Source organism: Mirounga angustirostris, unplaced genomic scaffold (genome assembly GCF_029215605.1).
Source record: "Mirounga angustirostris isolate CCGP_5_RB_7025 unplaced genomic scaffold, mMirAng1.0.hap1 SCAF_11, whole genome shotgun sequence".
Classification (NCBI taxonomy): domain Eukaryota; kingdom Metazoa; phylum Chordata; class Mammalia; order Carnivora; family Phocidae; genus Mirounga; species Mirounga angustirostris.
The window spans coordinates 49,835,250-49,859,040 of NW_026991719.1; the positions used below are offsets into that span (position 1 = coordinate 49,835,250).

At 39.0% G+C, this 23,791-nt stretch overlaps 1 protein-coding gene across 3 annotated transcripts in view; it reads right to left on the minus strand.

Moving 5' to 3' along the window:
* ARHGEF9 (Cdc42 guanine nucleotide exchange factor 9) overlaps positions 1-23,791 on the minus strand; it is a 242,054-nt gene that overhangs the window by 69,899 nt on the left and 148,364 nt on the right. For all 3 annotated transcript variants that reach the window (XM_064574140.1, XM_054508226.2, XM_064574141.1), the window contains exon 4: positions 7,970-8,149. In XM_064574140.1, coding sequence (XP_064430210.1) covers positions 7,970-8,149 — 180 coding nt within the window. The remainder of the gene's footprint in view (positions 1-7,969; positions 8,150-23,791) is intronic.

Consider the following 23,791-nt stretch of genomic DNA (forward strand, 5'->3'; position numbering starts at 1 on the left):
TCCAGCTTGCATTCCCACCAAAAGTGTAAGAGGGCTCCCCTTCCTCCACATCCTCGCCAACATTTGTTGTTTCCTGTTTTGTTAATTTTGTCCATTCTAACTGGTGTAAGGTGCTATCTCATTGTGGTTTTGATTTGTATTTCCCTGATGGCTAGTGATGTTGAACATTTTTTCATGTGTCTGTTAGCCATTTGTATTTCTTCTTTGGTCTCCAAAGAAGACCAAAGAAGTGTCTGTTCATGTCTTCTGCCCATTTCTTGACTGGATTATTTGGGTTTGGGGTGTTGAGTTTGAGAAGTTCTTTATAGATCTTGGATACCAGCCCTTTAACTGATAGGTCATTTGCAAATATCTTCTCCTATTCCATGGGTTGCCTCTTAGTTTTGTTGACTGTTTCCTTTGCTGGGCAGAAGCTTTTTAACTTGATGAAGTCCCAAAAGTTCACTTTTGCTTTTGTTTCCCTTGCCTTTGGAGGTGTATCTTGAAAGAAGTTGCTGTGGCCAATGTCGAAGAGGCTACTGCCTATGTTCTCCTCTAGGATTTTGATGGATTCCTGTCTCACATTGAGGTCTTTCATCCATTTTGAGTATCTTTGTGTACGGTGTAAGAGAATGGTCCAGTTTTTTTTTTTAAGATTTCATTTATTTATTTATTTGACAGAGAAAGAGGGAACACAAGCACAGGGAGTGGGAGAGGGAGAAGCAGGCTTCCCATTGAGCAGGGAGCCTGATGCAGGGCTTGATTCCAGAACCCTGGGATCATGACCTGAGGTGAAGGCAGATGCTTAATGACTGAGTCACCCACGTGCCCCAAGAATGGTCCAGTTTCATTCTTCTGTATGTAGCTGTCCAATTTTCCCAGCACCACTTATTGAAGAGACTTTTTCTTGCTTCTTAAGGAAGGCCTGTATTGCTATATACTTCCCTTTTGTGACCACTTTGGCTGCATCCCAGAGGTTTTGGAGTGTCCTGTTTCATTTTCATTTGTGTCCATGTATTTTTTTAAATTTCCTGGTTAACCCATTCATTCTTTAGTAAGATGTTCTTTAACCTCCATGTATTTCTGGTCTTTCCAATGTTTTTCTTGTGGTTGACTTCAATTTTCATAGTGTTGTGGTCTGAAAAGATGCATCATATGATCTCAATCTTTCTGTATTTGTTGAGTCCTGATTTGTGAACCAGTGTGTGATCTATTCTGGTGAATGTCCAATGTGCACATGAAAAGAATGTGTATTCTGTTGTTTTAGGATGGAATGTTCTGAATATATCTGTTAAATTCATCTGTTCCAGTGTGTCATTCAAAGCCACTGTTTTCTTGTTGATTTTCTGTGTGGATCACTGTAAGTGGGGTGTTAATATCCCGAACTACTATTGTATTACTATCAATTAGTTCCTTTATGTTAATTATTAACTGCTTTATATATTTGGATGCTCCATGTTGGGTACATATATATTTACAGTTCTTATATCTTCTTGTTGGATTGCCCCCTTTATTATTATATACTATCTTTCTTTTCCTCTTTTATAGACTTTATTTTGAATTCTGTTTTGTATGATTTAAGTATTGCTATCTGGCTTTCTTTTGACATCCACTTGCATAATAAATATTTCTCTATCCCCTCACTTTCAATGTGCAGGTGTATTTAGGTCTGAAATGAGTATTTTGTAGGCAGCATATAGTTGCGTCTTTTTTTTTTAATCCACTCTGTCACCCTATCTTTTGATTGAACATTTAGTCTGTTATATTCAAAGCAATTATTTATAGATATGTATTTATTGCCATTTTGTTATCTGCTTTGTAGTTGCTTTTGTAGTTTTTCTCTTATCTTTTATTCTCCTCTCTTCCATGGTTTCTGTTTTTCTTTAGTGATATACTTGGATTCCTTACTCTATTATTTGCATATATTTTACTGTTTTTTTTTTTTAAAGATTTTATTTATTTATTTGAGACAGAGAGAATGAGAGAGAGAGAGAGCACATGAGAGGGGGGAGGGTCAGAGGGAGAAGCAGGCTCCCCGCCGAGCAGGGAGCCCGATGTGGGACTCGATCCAGGGACTCCAGGATCATGACCTGAGCCGAAGGCAGTCGCTCAACCAACTGAGCCACCCAGGCACCCTCTTTTACTGTTTTTGATTTGTGGTTACCATTCAGTTTATATGTAACATCTGCTTATAGCTGTGTATATTAAGCAGTGGGTCGCTTAATTTTGAACTCATTCTTTACTCCTCTGCCCTCCACATTCCAGATATTTGGTATCATATATCCTTTTATTTGTGTTTGTCTTGACTGATTTTTACAGCTATAATTAATTATTTTTTTGCTTTTGTTTTTCCTGTTTTTCATACTCTTACTAATGGTATTTGGTTTCCACTTACAGAATGCTCCTTAACATTTTTTGTAGGTCTGGCTTAGTGGTCATGAATTCTCTTAACTTTTGTTTGTCTGGGAAACTCTCTCTCTCCTTATATTCTGAATGATAGCCTTGCTGGATAAGGTATTCTTGGTGGCAGATTTTTTTTCTTTCAGCACTTTGAATATTTAGACTACTTCCTTCTGGTATATAAAATTTCTGCTAAAAAATCCTCTGACAGGGCACCTGGGTGGCTCAGATGGTTGGGTGTCTGCCTTCGGCTCAGGTCATGATCCCGGGGTCCTGGGATCGAGTCCCGCATTGGGCTCCCTGCTCCTTGGGAGCCTGCTTCTCCCTCTGCCTCTCTCTCTCTCTCTGTCTCTCATGAATAAATAAATAAAAATCATCTGACAGGCTTATGGGTTTTTCTTTGTATGCAGCCGCCTTCTTTTTTCTTGCAACATTTAAAATTCTTTCTTTATTACTATTTTTTGCCAATTTAATTACTATGTGTCTTGGTGATGATGTCCTTGGGTTGAATTTGGAGGGGGGACTCTCTGTACCTCCTGATTCTGGATCTCTCTTTCCCTCCCCAGATTTGGGAATTTTCCAGCTATTACTTACTCAAATATATTTTCTGACCCCCTGCCACCTCTCTTTCTTCTTCTGGGATCCCTTTAATGCAAATTTTATTACACTTGATGGAGTTACTGAATTCTCTAAAGCCTATTCTCATTATGCAGTGTTTGTCTCTCACCTTTTTATGACAAACAACCAAATTTTTTAAAAAAAGCAAAATAGTATATTAAAAGCATGATACACCATGATTAAGTGTGATTTATCCCAATCCAATTCACTACATTAAAATAATAAAATGAAAAATCATATGATCATTTCAGTAGATACATGAGTATTTGAAAAAAACATATATATAATAAAAAACCACCAGGAAACTAGGATTAGAGAGAAATGCCCCCAATATGATAAAGGCCAACCATGAAAAACCTAAAGCTAAAATCATTCCCAATGGTGAAATATTGAATGCTTGTCCCTAAGATCAAGTACAGAACAAAAGATGCCTGCTTTTACCATTTCACCAGTGCAATAACATAAGAAAAGGAAAGAGAAGGCATATAGATTGGATATGAGGAAATAAAAACTAATGTAGCATTGCGTGTCAACTATTTGTAAAAAATTTTTTTTAAAAAAACAAAAATAAAATGAAGAAATAAACTGTCTTTGTTCAGAAATGAAACAATATAATTGTAAGTGTATAAAATCCTAAGGAATTGATATAAAATATTATAACCAATTATTAAATTCAGTATTATGTCAGGATTCAATATCAATACACAAAAATCAGTTGTATTTATCTTGTGTTTATCAATTGTATTTATCTATCATAGCAACAAACTATAGGAAATTGAAATAAAAATACTCTTACAGTAGCAGCAAAAAAAAAACAAAAACAAAAACAAAAAACACCTAGAAATCAATTTTTAAAAATAAGGTCAAGATTTATACCATGAAAACTAGCAACAATGCTAGAAGAAATTATAGAAACATAGATAGATAGATATTTGTTCATAGAGCTGAAAGTCTACAAATTTTCCCAAAATTGATATACAGATTTAATTCTAACCTAATTAAAATGCTTGCAGTGTTTTTTTGCTTGTTTGTTTTTTGGTAGAACTTTAGCAAGCTGATTTTCCCCCAGTTTTACTGAGAAAAAATGGACATACATCACTGTATAAATTTAAGGTGTACAGCATGATAGTTTGAATATATATGTTGTGAAATGATTATATAATAGGATAACATCCATCATCTCATATATCCATCTCTCGTTACAATAAAGAGAAGAGAAAGGGGCGACTGGGTGGCTCAGTCGGTTAAGAGTCTGACTCTTGATGTAGCTCAGGTCTTGATCTCAGGCTCATGTGTTCAAGCCCCACATCAGGCTCCACGATGTGGAGCCTACTTAAAAAAAAAAAAAAAAGAAGAAGAGAAAAAATTACTCCTTGTAATGAGATAAATTTCTATAGGATACAAATCACCTATAATAGCCAAAATTGCTTTGAAGAAGAATTAATTTGGAGCACTTATACCACCTGCTTTCAAGACTGGCTATGAAGCTACATTAAACAAGATGGTGTGAGAATATTTTTAACCTATGAATGGTGATAAATCTTAGCTAGGCTTATTGTGATCATTTTGTGATCATTTTGCAATATATAAAAATATCAAATTATTATGTCATACACCTAAAACTAATACATTATATGTCAATTATATCTCAATTAAAAATAGCAATAAGAAATAACAGTATGGTATTTGTATATGAATACTCACATAGGTCACTGGAATATAATAATTTCCCTAGAAATAAACCCCCACATATATGATTGATTTTTGACCAATGTGTCCAAGTAATTTAATGTAGGAGTTAAGATTTTCAATAAGCCATGCTGGAACAAAACTAGATATCCATTTGGAAACAAATTAACTGTGACCCTTATTTTGCACCGTATATAAAAATAACCTGAAAAAAGATCATAGACCTATATATAATAAACAAAACTACACAACTTCTAATAAGAAAACAGGAGAAAATCTTTGTGGCCTTGGGTTAGGCAAAGTTTTCCTAAATAAGACTCAAAAAACATGAATCATTAAAGAAAACAGTGATACACTGAATTTCAACAAAATTAAAATTTTATGCTTTTCAAAGATACTGTTAAGAAAATGAAAGGCTAAGCCACAAACTCGGAGAAAATCTTTCTGATTCACATATCTGACCAACAACTTATGAACAATAAATTAAAAATCTCTCAAAACTGAACAATAAGAAAACAACCTACTTAGAAGTGTGGAAAAGACATGAACAGACCTTTCACCAAAGATTTTATACAGATAGCAAATAAATACATGAAAAAATGCTTAACATCATTAGCCATTAGGGAAATGCAAATTAAAATCACAAGGGAATGCTACTACATATCTTTTAGAATGGTTAAAAAACAAACAAACAAAAATAAACACATAACATGAAACCTAGTAATCCCTCAGATGGAAGCAACCTAGTAAACAACCCAGATATCCTGGAATGCACTAGTGTATGAATGGGTGGTATATTCATACAATGGAATATTACTAATAAAAAAGAACCAACTACTGATACATAGAACAACAGGATGACATCAAAGACATTCTGTTAAGTAAAAGAAGCTAAACACAAAGACTACCCCTGTATGATTCCATTTATATGACACTGTAGAAAAAGTAAAATTATGGTGACAGAAAGCAGATCACAGTTTAGCAAGGGCCAGGAGTGGGAACAGGGATTGGCTACCAAGGGAGAATAAGAAAACTTAATGAAGTGGTAGAAATGTTCTATATCTTGATAATATGGTAGTTATACAACTATATACACTTGTTAAAATTCATCAAATTTTACACTAAAAATTGGTGAATCTTAGTGTATGTAAATTACGTCTAAACAAAGCTGATAAAAATGACATTATAGAACTGAATAATAAAAGCATAAACAATCCAATATTTTTAAAAAGGCAAACTAACATGTAAAATAAATGATAATATACCATGATTAGGTAGGCTTTATTCCAGCAATACAATGTTCATTTAACATATAAAAATTACTCAATCCAAATTCACCACTTTAATAGATTAAAGGGTAAAAGCATGTGATCATTTCAATAGATCAGTGGTAATTTTTGTCCCCCAGGGGACACTTGACAATGTCTGGAGACATTTTTGGTTGTCACAACTCAGTGGTGTTGGGGTACTACTGGCATTCAGTGGGTAGAGAACAGGAATGCTGTTAAACACACTACAATGCACAGGGCAGGCTCCAACAAAGAACCACTATTCTATATTCTACTTTCCCAATCAAAACTGTGTTTATGATATCTATACATATTGCTATAAGTTACATACATCTAGTCTGTTGTTTGTTACTATAACTACATACATCTAGTTTATTGCTCCTTGCAACACAATACCCCACAGTAAGCATCTTCTATATGTTTGTTATTCATCCCCTGGTGGTAAATACCTAAGTTGCTTCTAATTGCACTCCACCACACACAACACCACCATGCAATTAACAGCCTTGCAAATGCTCCCTCATGAACCTCTGTAAGAATTTCCCTGGGATAAATACGGAAACACTATGTCATATACATGTTGTCATACACTATGTCAACACTATGTCATACCCATGTAAATACTGCCCAGGTGCTTTCTGAAATGGCTGAACCATTTTAAATACTGTCCAGAAAAAGTTAACTTATCAGGCCTGAGACTGCTATTCTTAGAAAGACCTGCTTGGAAGGTTGGTTTTTGGCTGGTATCTTGGAACATGGATCTCCAGAGGGTTCTCATCATTCCCTGACATGAGCGACTCACTGTGCCTACACAGTTTGTATACACAATGTGGCTTATGCTGAATACCTGCTTCCCATCTGGGAGTCTGGAACTTTGGTACATTCTAGGCAGAGCATGCCTACATGACCAGTTCCCCATAAAAATCTTGGGTACTGATTCCCTAATGAGTGTCTCTGGTAGAAAACATTTCACATGTGTTGTCACAACTTATTGCAAGGGTAATTGAGAATGTATCCTATGTGACTCCACTGGCAGAGGTGTCTTGGAAGCTTGTCCCTAGTTTCCTCCAGACTTTGTGCCATGTGCCTTTTCCTTCTGCCGATTTTGCTTTGAATCCTTTAGCTATAACAAATCATAACCACAAGTATGACTATATGCTGATTCGTGTGAGTCCTTCTAGGAAATCACTGAATATAAGAGCAGTATTAGGGATAGTCCCCAAACAAACATATGGGGAATTTGCAAAAAGATTTACTTCTAGTTGCACACTTTTCTGTGGCATTTGAATTTTGTATCATGTGCACATATTACGTCTTTAAAAATAAATACTTTATACAAAGGAGAAGAATTGGCAGAAAAACTAAGTCACCTGTGAATGAAACAAAAAAAAATATTAGAGAACCACAAAAGTGTACAGTGAAACCTTCTTATATTCCAGATGAGGAAGCCCAAAGAAGGTAAGGGACTTACCCAAAGTTACCTAGACAGTCATTACAGACACAGGACTCAAATCCTTGCTTTCCTGTTTCCTAGTGCTCCTTCCTCTAAGTCACATGGCCCCTTTTCCTATATTTGTCACTTCTTCTACCTTGTTGCTCTCCTCTATATGTCTTGAAGGGGCCTACTTTCATGCTGACTACATTTCTCAGATTCCTGGATTTTCCATGCAGTGAATATGTGCAGAGTTTCTTCCAAAACAGTCCCATAGAAACTGAACCCAACAGGTACAGAAAAAAGAAAATGAAGAAAATCCTACTGGTAGCTTTCTTGAAGGAGCGAAAAAAAGGGAAGGGAATGGTAAAGAAAAAGTCCTAGGCCAAATCACAGTACCCTTCCTAAATCCTCATACCCTGGCAAGGGGGTTACATCAGGGTTATAGGAATCTACACCCCACCACAGGACAAGGAAGCTGAGCAGGACCAGACAGTTCAGACACTCCTTCCATTTCTTCCTATCCCCTCTCAAAACCCTTACAAAGGAGGAAGATGCTTACGTGCTCCAGGAAGCAGGGTCCTATCTCACTGAGGTGGGGGTCATCATTGTTGTACTGTTTCTCCAGGTCTCTCACGAAGCCCATCTGAAACCTGTAGATGTCTTCAATGTTACCAAAGATTATCTTCAGTTGCTCATCATTGAACATGTCCCTTCTCTTCCGGCATTGCTTCAGGTAGCCCTGCACACAAAGGAAAAGTCCAGGATGAGGATGTTCCTGACTCCATCAGGGCTTTACCATTTATTAAGCACTAAGAAGGTTCATTCTTACTTTATGAAATAGACAGGCAATAATCATTTCTATTTTTCATATGAGGAAATTGAGTTTGAAAGAAGGAAGTCACTCTACCAGTGAGTTATTAGGAAAGCTGGATCACAAGCAAAGTTCCTCAGAGTACAGAATCCAGACTATAGAACTTTCCCCTCCATTCTCTATGACAAGGATCCCAAAAGTCATAGGGCCTTTTCTCAGAAGCTGATTAAGCACATTTTTACTCGTTTTAGTAGTCATTGATTTAGCTAGATCCATTAACATCTCAAAAGTCCCCATTTCTTATAGGACCCATCCAAAATGTATTAATAACATTGACAACAATTTGGAAACAGAGGCCAAGTCAGGAAAACTTTGAATTAACAAAGCAAAACCATTCCTTAAAGAGAATGTCTTAACCAACTAAGATAGCTGACTATCAGATATCATTTGGATGAGCTTGGACAACAAGTCCACAAGTGCCCAAGCATGGTGTTTTTAAAAGAGTAAGTGCTCAGGATACATTCATGAATAAACAGACAAATTAATACAGCTAGCCATTGATGAAAGGGTAGATTCAATGAAAGAGATTCTTGATCTGATAAGAGAGTACTAAGATAATACAACCAGACTCAGGGCACACTGTAAGTCAGGGTAAAAAAGAAATAAAAAAACAAAAAAACAAAAAAACACCATCTTCCATTCTGAACCAATTGGTGTAAACTTTTTTTTTTAATTTATTCATTCGAGATAGAGAGATACAGAGAGAGAGAGAGAATATGAGCAGGAGGAGAAGCAGAGGGAAGGGGAGAAGCAGGCCCCCCACTGAGCAGGGAGCCAGATGTGGGGCTCGATCCCAGGACCCTGGGATCATGACCTGAGCCAAAGGCAGACACTTAACCATCTGAGCCACCCAGGTGCCCCTGGTGTAAACTTTTAATGGCCACTGTCCTCATTCCTGGCTTCAATGCCCTTTACAAAATCTCACTTCTGTGATCACTTCTCACCCTCCAATTCAGCCATTAAATACTAAGTGTCTTTCAACAATTTGCAAATTAATAGTCTGTGCCTGTGTTGACATATATATAACTAATGGCTACTGTTCTCTTTGGCTGACATGCTCAAGATGTCCTGTATTCATTCATATTCAATTTCTGACCAGGAAAAAGATGTCCTCTATTTCCAGAATACCCTAGGTGCTACTTCTTTTACTGAAGTAGCTCCCAAAATTCTGCCTCCCTAGAAAGCATTCCTTGACTAAGGGACAGAAGAATAAACTACCTGCCAGAATGTAACTCCCAGGGTTTGCTTGCTTCTGTCTCCCTCCTCCATCTCTCTTTCTCTCTTTTACCCTATCACCTTTGGAAGTGTATTAGCTATAGTGGAGAAAGGAAAGCAGTGAGCATATCATCCGGCAGGAACTTTTCCATCTCAACATTAGGGGAAGGGGCAGAGATTTCCTCACCCCACTCCCAATGTTCCTCCCTAAGATAGGCCTGTGAGCACAGCTGGAAAAAAATGGTAATGTCAAATCAGCGTGTCATTTCTGCTTAAGTAGTAGGTACTGGTAAGTAACCACACTGGAAGACATAAGAAACCAGCCTGGATAGCTCATTCAACCCCTGAAAAGCCAGTTCAGAATATACTTAATAGCTTTGTTCACTGCTCCTATTTGAAAGGTCTCAGGAAAATAACAAATTAGCAACACATCCCCAAAGTATAGCAGGGATGCTAGAGCTCAACACCACTATAGAATATAACAGAAATGAAAAAGAAGGAAAAAAAGTGAGTTCTGGTAAAGAAAGAACTGGTAGAGATGTCCAGTGTAGCTTCTTAATTCCCTAAATATGCTGTTTATTGCCATTATCAGGAACATCATTTTCTGTCTGTTAGATTATATGTGTTGTAGCAAGGGAATATTACCTATATACGAGGAGAAATGTAACTGCCCATAGGATGGAGGGACCCTAGAGTGTTGTGTCAACTATTTTTCTTAAAAGCTAATGCTAGCTATAAATATATTTTGGTGCATTTAGCTTGATGGAATATCATACAGCTATTAAATATGATGATTAGAAAGACTGTCTAAGTCTCTTCAACAAATGGTGTTGGGAAAATTGGACAACCACATGCAGAAGAATGAAACTGGACCACTTTCTTATACTATACATAAAAATAAACTCAAAATGGATGAAAGACCTAAATGTGAGACAGGAATCCATCAAAATCCTAGAGGAGAACAGAGGCAGCAACTTCTTTAACCTTGGCTGCCACAAACTTTTGTTAGACATGTCTTCAAAGGAAAGGGAAACAAAAGCAAAAATGAATTATTGGGACTTGATCAAGATAAAAACCTTCTGTACAGCAAAGGAAATGGTCAATAAAACTAAAAAGCAACCTAAGAGATGGGAGAAGATATTTGCAAATATCTTATCAGATAAAGGGCTAGTATCCAAAATCTATAAAGAACTTATCAAACTCGACACACACAAAAACCCCCAAAAGTCTAGTCAAGAAATGGGCAGAAGACACGAATAGTGAGGTCTCCAAAAAAGACATCTAAATGGCCAACAGACACATGAAAAAATAAAAATCAAAACCACAATGAGATACCACATCACACCAGTCAGAATGCTTAAAATTAACAACTCAAGAAACAACAGATGTTGGTGAGGATGCAGAGAAAGGGGAACCCTCTTACACTGCTGGTGGGAATGCAAGCTGGTACAGCCACTCCAGAAAACAGTATGGAGGTTCTTCAAAAAGTTGAAAATAGAGCCACCCTATGACCCAGCAATTGCACTACTAGGTATTTATCCAAAGGATATGAACATAGTGATTCCAAGGGGCACATGAACCCCAACGTTCATAGCAACAATGTTCACAATAGCCAAAATATGGAAAGAACTCAGATGTCCATAGACAGATGAATGGCAAAGAAGATGTGATAGATATATACAATGGAATATTACTCAGCCATCAAAAAGAATGAAATCCTGCCCTTTGCAATGCTGTGGATGGAACTAGATGGTATTATGCTAAGTGAAATAAGTCAAGAGAAAGACAAATACCATATGATTTTACTCATATGTGGAATTTAAGAAATATAACAGGTGAACATAGGAGAAGGGAAGGAAAAATAAAATAAGATGAAAAAAGAGGAGATAGAGGAGGGCAGAAAGATGGCGGAGGAGTAGGGGACCCTATTTCAACTGGTCCCTGGAATTGAGCTGGATATCTACCAGGCCACTCTGAGCACCAACAAAACCAGCCTGAGATGTAAGAAGATCTGGATCTCTACAAACAGAATATCGCAGGCAGTTGGTTTTGAGGTACGAAGTGGAGAGCCGTGATTCTGTGGGCAGATATCGGAGGATAAACAGCGGCGGGAGGGTGCCTGGATGAGGGGATCCTACACCGCCGGTGAGTGACAGCCTCGAGCGCTGCGGACGGGGCACAGACTCGCAGACCTGTAGCGTCGGGAAAGGACTTTAGGGCAGCCCCCAGGGTGGAAAACCAGACCGGCAGGGTTGCGCGCACGTGAACCACAGCCCCCCGGACAGAAACCCAGAGCGACAGTCACGCGCACGCAAACTGCAGGCTCGGAGACGGAAACCCGGAGCGCCGGGGTTGCGCCAGTGAACTGCAACCCCCGGGGTGGAAACACCGAGTGGCAGAGTCACGTGCGCGCAAACTGGGAGCGGCTGGTGGTTTTAGAAGCACAAAGGGCAGAGATGTGCCCCCACCTGGAGGCAGGACTGGGAGCGCTGCCAAGGGGCACACAACCCAGGACGCTGAAGTTTATAGCAGCACGGACAGAAACAGAGACAGTGTGGCCTGGAGAGCTCACTAAAGAACAGACTGCGGTCTCTCTGCTCTGAGGCAGAGGGTTGGAAACGGTCTCTTCTGCTCTGACTCATGGAAGAGATGCGGAAAGCCGCCAGGGAAAGGCTCCAGAGAACAAAAGCCCCAAAGACTGATTCCTACTGAGCCCATCCCCCACCACAGGGGCACAGGGCAACTCCGCCCAAACAGGGTTGCCTGAGTAACAGTGCAGCAGGCCCCTCCCGCAGAAGACAGGCTGGGAAAACAAGAGGCCAGCAACCCTAAGGTCCCAAGAAAACAGGTGCGTCTTGCTTGGGTTCTGGTCAATAATTTGGACTCTATACATTCCCTCAAACACCCATCAACAGAATGACTAGGAGGAGGACCTCCAAAACAGAAAAGACTCAGAGATTATGACTTATGCTGCAGATTTACAAATAGATGCAGATATAACAAAGATGTCGGAGATGGAATTCAGGCTAGCAATTGTGAAGACAATGGCCAGAATGGAGAAATCAATTAATGGCAACATAGAGTCTCTAAGGGCAGAAATAAAACCTGAATTGGCAGAACTTAAAAATGCTATCAATGAGATCCAATCCAATCTAGATAATCTAACAGATAGGGTAACTGAGACAGAAGAGAGAATAAGCGACATGGAAGACAATATAATAGATAAAAAGGGAAAAGAGGAGGCCAGGGAAAAACAACTCAGAATCCATGAAAATAGAATCAGATAAATAAGTGACACCAGGAGGCATTCCAATGTCAGAATAATTGGAATCCCGCAGGGAGTGGAGAGAGAGAGAGGGCTAGAAGATGTATTTGAGCAAATTGCAGCTGAGAACTTCCCTAATCTGGGGAATGAAACAGACATTCGAGTCCTAGAGGCAGAGAGGACCCCTCCCAAGATCAAGGAAAACAGGCCAACAACTCTGCATGTAAAACTTGCAAATCTTAGAACCAAGGAAACCATCCTCAGGGCAGTTAGGGGGAAGAGATTCCTTACGTACAGAGGGAGGAACATCAGAATAACGTCAGACCTATCCACAGAGACCTGGCAAGCCATATTCAGGGTACTAAATGAGAAGAACATACAGCCATGAATACTTTATCTGGCAAGGCTTTCATTTAGAATGGATGGAGAGATACAGAGCTTCCACGACCGGCAGAAGTTGAAAGAATGTGTGATCACTAAGGTGGCCCTGCAAGAAATATTAAGGGGGGTTCTATAAAAGGAGAAAGACCCCAAGAGTGATCTACAACAGAAATTTACAGGGACAATCTATAAAAACAACATCTTCACAGGCAACATGATGACAATTAATTCATACCTTTCAATAATCACTCCCAACGTGAATGGACTAAACGCTCCCATAAAATGGCACAGGGTTGCAGATTGGATAAAAAGACAGGACCCATCCATATGCTGCCTACAAGAGACTCCTTTTGAACCTAAAGATACATCCAGGCTGAAAGTGAAGGCATGGAAATCTATGTTCCATCCCAGCAGACCTCAAAAGAAAGCTGGGGTAGCAATTCTTATATCAAACAGATTTTAAACTAAAGTCTGTAGTTAGAGACACAGAAGGACACTATATCATTCTTAAAGGGTCTATCCAACAAGAAGATCTACCAATTGTAAATATCTATGCCCCCAACATGGGAGCAGCCATCTACATAAGCCAACTGTTAACCAAAAAAAGGGTCATATTGATAACAACACGTTAATTGTAGGAGACCTCAATACTCCACTCTCAGCAATGGACAGATCATCTAAGCAGAAAATCAACAAGGAAACAAGAGCTTTGAATGATACATTGGACCAAGTGGACCTCATAGATATTTACAGAACATTCCAACATAAAACAACAAAACACTCATTCTTCTCAAGCGCACATGGAACTTTCTCCAGAATAGATGATATACTGGGTCACAAATCAGGTCTCAACTGATACCAAAAGATTGAGATTATTCCCTGCATATTCTCAGACCACAATGCTCTAAAACTGGAACTCAACCACAAGAAAAAAATTGGCAGAAATTCAAACACTTGGAAGCTAAAGACCACTCTGCTCAAGAATGTTTGGGTCAACCAAGAAATCAAAGAAGAACTTAAACAATTCATGGAAATCAATGAGAACGAAATCACATTGGTCCAAAACCAATGGGATACTGCAAAGGTGGTCCTAAGGGGGAAATACATAGCCATCCAAGCCTCGTTCAAAAAAATATAAAAATCCTGAATTCACCAACTAACTTCACACCTTAAAGAACTACAGAAAAAGCGACAAACGATGCCTAAGCCACATACTAGAATATAAATAATTAAAATTAGAGCAGAAATCAATGAATTAGAAACCAGAAACACAGTAGATCAGAACAATGAAACTAGAAGCTGGTTCTTTGAAAGAATTAGTAAGATTGATAAACCACTGGCCAGACTTATCCAAAAGAAAAGAGAAAGGACCCAAATTAATAAAATTATGCATGAAAGGGGAGGGATCACGACTAACACCAAGGAAATAGAAACAATTATTAGAAATTATTATCAACAACTATATGCCAATAAATTGAGCAATCTGGATGAAATGGAGGCCTTCCTAGAAACCTAGAAGCTGCCAACACTGAAACAGGAAGAAACTGACAACCTGAATAGGCCAATAACCAGTAATGAGATTGAAGCAGTGATCTAAAACCTCCCAAAAAACAAGAGTCCAGGGCCTGATGGATTCCCTGGGGAATTCTACCAAACATTCAAAGAAGAAATAATACCTATTCTACTGAAGCTGTTTCAAAAAACAGAAACAGAGGGAAAACTTCCAAACTCATTCTATGAGGCCAGCATTACCTTAATCCCCAAACCAGGCAAAGACCCCATCAAAAAGGAGAATTTCAGACCGATATCCCTGATGAATATGGATTCCAAAATCCTCAACAAAATCCTAGCTAATAGGATCCAACAATACATTAAAAGGATCATCCACCACAACCAAGTGGGATTTATCCCCAGGATGCAAGGGTGGTTCAACATTCGCAAATCAATCAATGTTTTAGAACACATTAATAAGAGGAGGGAGAAGAACTATATGGTCCTCTCAATTGATGCAGAAAAAGCATTTGACAAAATACAACATCCTTTCCTGATTAAAACTCTCCAGCACATCGGGATAGAGGGAACATTCCTCAAGTTCATAAAATCCATCTATGAAAAACCCACAGCGAATATCATCCTCAATGGGGAAAAGCTGAGAGGCTTTCCCTTAAGATCAGGAACACGTCAAGGGTGCCCATCTCACCACTGTTGTTCAACATAGTACTAGAAGTTCTAGCAACAGCAATCAGACAACAAAAAGAAATAAAAGGTATTCAAATTGGCAAAGAAGAAGTCAAACTCTCTCTTTTCCCAGATGACATGATACTTTATGTGGAAAACCCAAAAGACTCCACCCCCAAATTACTAGAACTCATACAGCAATTCAGTAATGTGGCAGGATACCAAATCAACGCACAGAAATCAGTTGCTTTCTTATACACTAGCAATGCAACTGTAGAAAGAGAAATTAGAGAAATGATTCCATTTACAATAGCACCAAAAACCATAAGATACCTCAGAATAAACCTAACCAAAGAGGTAAAGGATCTCTACTCTAGGAACTACAAAACACTCATGAAAGAAATTGAAGAAGACAGAAAAAGATGGAAAAATATTCCATGCTCATGGATCGGAAGAATAAACATTGTTAAAATGTCTATGCTACCCAGAGCAATCTATACCTTCAATGCCATCCTGATCAAAATTCCAATGACATTTTTCAAAGTGCTGGAACAAACAATCCTAAAATTTGTATGGAATCAGAAAAGACCCTGAATCGCCAAGGAGATGTTGAAAAAGAAAAACAAAGCTGGGGGCATCACGTTGCCTGATTTCAAGCTATATTACAAAGCTGTGATCATCAAGACAGCATGGTACTGGCACAAAAACAGACATACAGACCAATGGAACAGAATAGAGAACCCAGATATGGACCCTCAACTCTATGGTCAAATAATCTTTGACAAAGCAGGAAAAAACATGCAATGGAAAAAAGACAGTCTCTTCAATAAATGGTGCTGGGAAAATTGGACAGCCACATGCAGAATGAAACTCGATCATTCTTTAACACCATTCACAAAGATAAACTCAAAGTGGATGAAAGACCTCAATGTGAGACAGGAATCCATCCAAATCCTAGAGGAGAACATAGGCAGTGACCTCTTTGACACTGGCCACAGCAACTTCTTTCAAGATACATCTCCAACAGCTAGTGAAACAAAAGCAAAAATGAACTTTTGGGACTTCATCAAGATAAAAAGCTTCTGCCCAGCAAAGGAAACAGTCAACAAAACAAAAAGGCAACCCACAGAATGGGAGAAGATATTTGCAAATGACACTACAGATAAAGGGCTGGTATCCAAGATCTATAAAGAAGTTCTCAAACTCAACACCCAAAAAACAAATAATCAAGTCAAAAAGTGGGCAGAACAGATGAACAGACACTTCTCTGAAGAAGACATAGAAATGGCTAACAGACACATGGAAAAATGTTCATCATCATTAGCCATCAGGGAAATCCAAATCAAAACCACACTGAGATACCACCTTACACCAGTTAAAATGGCAAAAATGGACAGGGAAAGAAACAACAAACGTTGGAGAGGTTGTGGAGAATGGGGAACCCTCTTACACTGTTGGTGGGAATGCAAGTTGGTACAGCCACTTTGGAAAACAGTGTGGAGGTGCCTCAAAAAATTAAAAATAGAGCTCCCCTATGACCCAGCAATTGCACTCCTGGGTATTTACCCCAAAGACACAGATGTAGTGATAAGAAGGGCCATATGCACCCCAATGTTCATAGCAGCAATGTCTGCAATAGCCGAACTTTTGCTAGAGCCGAGATGCCCTTCAACAGATGAATGGATAAAGAAGATGTGGTCCATATATACAATGGAATATTACTCAGCCATCAGAAAAGATGAATACCCAACTTTTACATCAACATGGATGGGACTGGAGGAGATTATGCTATGTGAAATAAGTCAAGCAGAGAAAGTCAATTATCATATGGTTTCACTTATTTGTGGAACATAAGGAATAGCATGGAGGACATTAGGAGAAGGAAGGGAAAAATGGGCGAGGGGAATTAGAAGGAGAGATGAACCATGAGAGACTATGGACCTGAGAAACAAACAGGGTTTTAGAGCGGAGGGGGGACGGGTGATTGGTTAGCCCGGTGATGGGTATTAAGGAGGGCAGGTACTGCATTGAGCACTGGGTGTTATACGAAAACAATGGATCGTGTATCACTACATCAAAAACTAATGATGTATTGTATGGTGACTAACATAAAAAAAATTTAAAAATTAAAAGAAAAAAAAAGAAAAAAAGAAAAAAGAGGAGATAAACCATAAGAGACTCTTTTTTTTTTTTTAAGATTTTTTTATTTATTTGACAGAGAGAGACACAGTGAGAGAGGGGAACACAAGCAGGGGGAGTGGGAGAGGGAGAAGCAGGCTCCCGGCCGAGCAGGGAGCCCGAAGCGGGGCTCGATCCCAGGACCCCGGAACCATGACCTGAGCCGAAGGCAGACGCTTAATGACTGAGCCACCCAGGCGCCCCAAGAGACTCTTAACTATAGAAAATAAACAGGGTTGCTAGAAGCAAGGTGGGTGGGGGGATGTGGTAACTGGGTGATGGGCATTAAGGAGGGCACTTGATGGAATGAGCACTGGGTGTTATACACAACTGATGAATCACTGAATTCTACCACTGAAATTAATAATATACTATATGTTAATTAAATTAAATTGAATTTAAATAATTTTTTTTTTTAAAAGGAAGACTGTCTAGAAAAGAGAGGGAAGATGGCAGCAGAGTAGGAGGACTATAGGCTCCTCTTGTCCCATGTACACTAGATAATTTTCAATTCTCCCTAAATACCCAGACATTGACCTGAAGACTGACAAATCAAACTCCACAACTAGGAAGATAAGAAGCCACATCAAAGAAGGTAGGAAGTGTGGAGGCATGGTTTAGGGAAAAAACAGACTTTGGGTGCTGTGGAGGGGAGGGAGCAGTGGTTTCAGAGAAGGGTGAGAAATAGTGAAACACACAGGGGAATGCAGAAGGAGAAATTTTCCCAAAAGCCATTGGCTTGGAAAACAAAAGGGACTGAATTTTGCCAGTTCTTGCAACCACTGGGACATAAAGCCTGGAGATTTAAAGGTCAGTGGGCTTGGCTAAGATAGAGCTTGGAGAGCACGCCCTGTTCCTGGACAAAAGGCAGGAAAAAACCTAGGGCATAAGACATGGAAACAGTGATTTGAAGAATGCCTGGGGCACACAGTTGGGAGATTATTTGTTCTTCTTAGAGCTTCCTGAGAGGTAGCATTCACTGAGACACCTCTCCAGGAACAAAGGAGCTGGTTGGCACCATTTCCCTGCTCTGCCCCTGAGCATAAATACAGAGCCACCTACCAGAAGCAGCACAGCACTGACAATGGCTGCCTAACTTGCTTACAACAATCACACACCCCTGTGCTCTGGCGAGACTGCCCTTCTCAGTCAAACTTGCCTTAGTCCCAGTGCAGCAGGCCCCTCCCCCAGAAGACCAGCAGAAACCTTTGTCCACACTACATCTCTAAAGCCTGCCATTTAAAAGGCCAGTATACTTGGCTGGGATAGAGGCAGAAGAACACTGTACTGTTCCTGGGGAGAAGACAGGCAAAAAACCCAGAGGCAAAAGGCATGAAAAGAACTATCTGAAAAATACCTGAGGAACACCGGAAGGAGATTATTATCTCTTCTCTGAGAGGCAGCATTCATGGAGACACCTCTCCGGGTACAAAGGAGATGGCTGGCAACATTTTCCTCCCCTCATCCTCAGCATAAACACAAAGCCACCTGCTAGAAGGAGCCCAATGCAGACACTGGTTGCCTAACTTGCATATACCAAGTCCCACATCCCTGTGCTCTGGCAGAACGGCCATCTTCAGTCAAGTTTGCCTCAGTCCCAGTGTGGCAGGCCACTCCCCCAGAAGATCAATACAAATCCTTGCCTACACCATGTCTCTCAACCAGAGAGTTCTGCAAGGCCTCAATTCTCATGGAAGTAATATCAGGTCTCATTTCACAAGGAGACCAGAGCACACCTAGTTAAAACTAGCCATACACAGGCCAAGGACCAAACACTGCCCACTGCAGGCAAGGAGAGCCATTGCAAATGACTGGCCTGAAGGACAGTGCAGCCAAAACACAACAGGACAGGACTCTAAGCACATATCAGAAACACTCACTGAAGCACCAGGCCCTGAACACTATATGACCTGTTCTTCAAAAAGCCATTACTTTCAAGAGCAGGAAACATAACGGGCTTTTCTAACACAGAAAAGAAGGCAGAGAATTAGACAAAATGCCAAGATGGAGGAATTTATCCCAAATGAAAGAACAGGAGAAGGCCATGGCCAGAGATCTAAGTGAAACAGATGTAAAAAACAAACAAACAAACAAAACATGCCTGATGGAGAATTAAAAGCACCAATCATAAGGATACTCGCTGGGCTTGAGAAAAGAATGGAAGACTTCAGGGAGGCACTTCCTACACAGAAAAAAGATTTAGAAAACAGTCAGAAATGAAGAATGCAATAACTGAAATTGGACATAAACTTAATGCAATAAACACCAGGCTGGAAAAGCAGAGGAATAATTATTGATACAGAAAACAAAATAATGGAAAATAATCTGAACATGAGAAAGAAGAATTATGCTACATGAGAATACAGAGGGAACACAGTGACACCATCAAACATTATAGCATTCATATTATAAAAGTTCCAGAAGAAAAGAGAAAGGGGGTAGAAATTTTGAGAAATAAGAGCTAAAAACGTACCTAATCTGGGGAAGGAAATAAACATCCAGATCGAAGAGGCATAGAGAACTCCCATCAAAATCAACAAAAGCAGGCCAACACCAAGACATATTGTAATTAATTTGGCAAAATATAGTGATAAAGAAAAACTCTAAAAAGCAGCAAGACAAAAGAACTCCTTAACTTACAAGGGAATATCCATAACGCTATCTGGAGATTTTTCAACAGTAACATGGCAAGCCAGAAAGGGGTGGCATGATATATTCTACATGAGGAATAGGAAAAAACTGCAGCCAAAAATACTCTATCCAGTAAGGTTATCATTCAGAATAGGAGAGATAAAGAGTTTCCAAGACAAACAAAAACTAAAGGACTTTGTGAACATTAAACCAGCATTGCAAGAAATATTAAAGGGGATTCACTGAGCGGAGAGAAAGCCAAAAGTAAAAAAGACCAGAAGGAAACAGACAATCTACAGGAACAGTGACTTAAGAGGTAAGGAAAAATAAAATAAAATGAAAACAGAGGGGGAGACAAACCATTGCATACAGTGGCACTAAATTCATATATTTCAATAATTACTCTGAATGTAAATGGACTAAACATTCCAATCAAAAGACATAGGATGTCAGAATGGATTAAAAAAAAAGAACATTGATATGCTGCTTACAGGAGACTCATTTTAGAGCCAAAGGCACGTCCAGATTGAAAATGAGGGGATGGTGATAGGTATTAAGGAGGGCACATGTTGTGATGGGTGTTATGTGTAACTGATGAATCATTGAACACTACATCAAAAACTGATGATGTACTATACAGTGGCTAACTGAACATAATAAAAAAAAAGAAAGAAAATGAGGGGATGGAGAAAAATTTATCATGTCAATGGACACCAAAAGAAAGATGGAGTATCTACTCTTATATCAGACAAACTAGATTTTAAACCAAAGACTGTAATAAGAGATGAAGAAGGGCACTATATCATAATAAAAGAATTTATCTAACAAGAAGATCTACAATTAAAAATATATATGCTCCCCGGGCGCCTGGGTGGCTCAGTCGTTAAGCGTCTGCCTTCGGCTCAGGTCATGATCCCAGGGTCCTGGGATCGAGCCCCACATCGGGCTCCCTGCTCGGCGGGAGGCCTGCTTCTCCCTCTCCCACTCCCCTTGCCTGTGTTCCTGCTCTCGCTATGTCTCTCTCTGTCAAATAAATATATAAAATCTTTAATATATACATATATATATATGCTCCCAACATGGGAGTAGCCAAATATATAAACCAATTAAAAACAAAGTGAAAGAAACTCATTGGTAATAATACAATAACAGTAGGGGACATTAACACCCCACTCACAGAAATGGACAGAACATCTAAGCAGAAGATCAACAAGGAAACAAGGGCTTTGAATGACAACCTGGAGCAGATGGATTTCACAGATATATTCAGAGCATTTCATTCTAAATCAGCAGAATACATACCCTTCTTGAGTGCACATGGAACATTCTTCAGAATAGATCATATACTGGGTCACAAATAAGGTCTCAACAGGTACCAAAAGACTGAGATCATACCATGCATATTTTCAGACCACAATACTTAAAACTTAAAGTCAACCACAGGAAAAAAAATTGGAAAGACCACAAACATGGAAGTTAAAGAATATCCTACTAAAGAATGAATGGCTCAACTAGGAAATTAAAGAATAATTCAAAAAAATACATGGAAGCAAGTGAAAATGAAAACACAACAGTTCAGAACCTTTGGGATTTAGCAAAGGCAGTCCTAAGAGGGAAGTATATGGCAATACAGGCCTTTCTCAAGAAACTAGAAAGTCTCAAATGCACAACCTAACCTTACACCTAAAGAAGCTGGAAAAAGAACAACAAATAAAGTCTAAATCCAGCAGGAGAAGAGAAATAATAAAGATTAGAGCAGAAATCAATGATATAGAAATCAAAAACACAGTACAACAGATAAATGAAACTAGGAGCTGGTTTGCTGAAAGAATTAATAAGACTGATAAGCCCCTAGCTAGATTTATCAAAAAGAAAAAAGAAAGGACCCAAATAAATAAAATCATAAATGAAAGAGGAGAGAACATACCCAACACCACAGAAATACAAAAACATTAGAAGAATATTATAAGCAATTATATGCTAACAAATTAGGCAACTGGAAGAAATAGATACATTCTTAGAAACATATAAACAGGTGGGTGGCTTAGTCGTTAAGCGTCTGCCTTCGGCTCAGGTCATGATCCCAGGGTCCTGGGATCGAGTCCCACATCGGGCTCCCTGCTTCTCCCTCTCCCATTCCCCCTGCTTGTATTCCTGCTCTCTCTATGTCTCTCTCTGTCAAATAAATAAATAAAATCTTAAGAAAAAAAAAAGAAACATATAAACAACGAAAACTGAAACAGGAAGAAATAGAAAATTTGAACAAACCCATAACCAGCAAAGAAATTGAAGCAGTAATCAAAAATCTCCCAAGAAACAAGAGTACAGGGCCAGATGGCCTCCCAGGAGAATTCTACAAAATCTTTAAAGAATAATTAATACATACACTTCTGAAACTGTTTCAAAAAATTGAAATGGAAGGTAAACTTGCAAACTCATTATACAAGGCCAGCACTACCTTGATCCCTAAACCAAAGACTCCATCAAAAAGGAGAATTACAGACCAATATCCCTGATGAACATGGATGCCAAAATTCTCACCAAGATACTAGCTAATAGAATCCGACTTTACATTAAAAGGATTATTCACCATGACCAAGTGAGATTTATTCCTGGGCTGTAAATTTGGTTCAACATCCACCAATCAATCAATGTGATACACGAAAGTAATAAAAGAAAGAATAAGAATCTAAGAATCATATGATCCTCTAAGTAGATGCTGAAAAAGTATCCTTTCTTGATAAAAGCTCTCCACTGTCTAGGGAGAGAGGGAACATACCTAAATATCATAAAAACCATATAGGAAAAATAAAGTGAATATCATCCTGGACAGGGAAAAATTAAGAGCTTTTCCCCTAACGTCAGGAACAAAAAAGGGATGTCCATTCTCACCAATGTTGTTCAGCACAGTACTGAAAGTCCTAGCCTACACAATCAGACAACAAAAATAAATCAAAGGCATCCAAATCAGCAAAGAAGTCAAACTCTCACTCCTTGCAGATGACATAATACTCTATGTAGAAAACCCAAAAGGCTCCACCAAAAACTCCTACAACTGATACAGGAATTCAGAAAAGTTGCAGTATATAAAATCAATGCACAGGGGCGCCTGGGTGGCTCAGATGGTTAAGCGTCTGCCTTTGGCTCAGGTCATGATCCCAGCATCCTGGGATCGAGTCCCGCATTGGACTCCCTGCTCCTTGGGAGCCTGCTTTTCCCTCTGCCCCTCTCTCTCTCTCATGAATAAATAAATAAAATCTTTAAAAAAAAATCAATGCACAGAGGTCAGTTGCATTTCTATATACTAAAAATGAAGCAGAAGAAAGAGAAATCAAGGAATCAATCCTATTTACAATTGCACCAAAAACCATGAGATACCTAGGAATCCTAATGAAAGAGATAAAGGATCTGTACTCTGAGAACTATACAACACTTATGAAAGAAATAGAAGAAGACACAAAGAAATGGAAAAACATTCCATACTCATGGACTGGAAGAACAAACATTGTTAAAATGTCTATGCTACCCAAAGCAGTCTACACATTCAATGCAATCCCTATCAAAATACCATCAGCATTTTTCACAGAGCTGGAACACACAATCCTAAAATTTGTATAGAACCAGAAAAGACCCCAGATAGCCAAAGGAATGTTGAAAAAGAA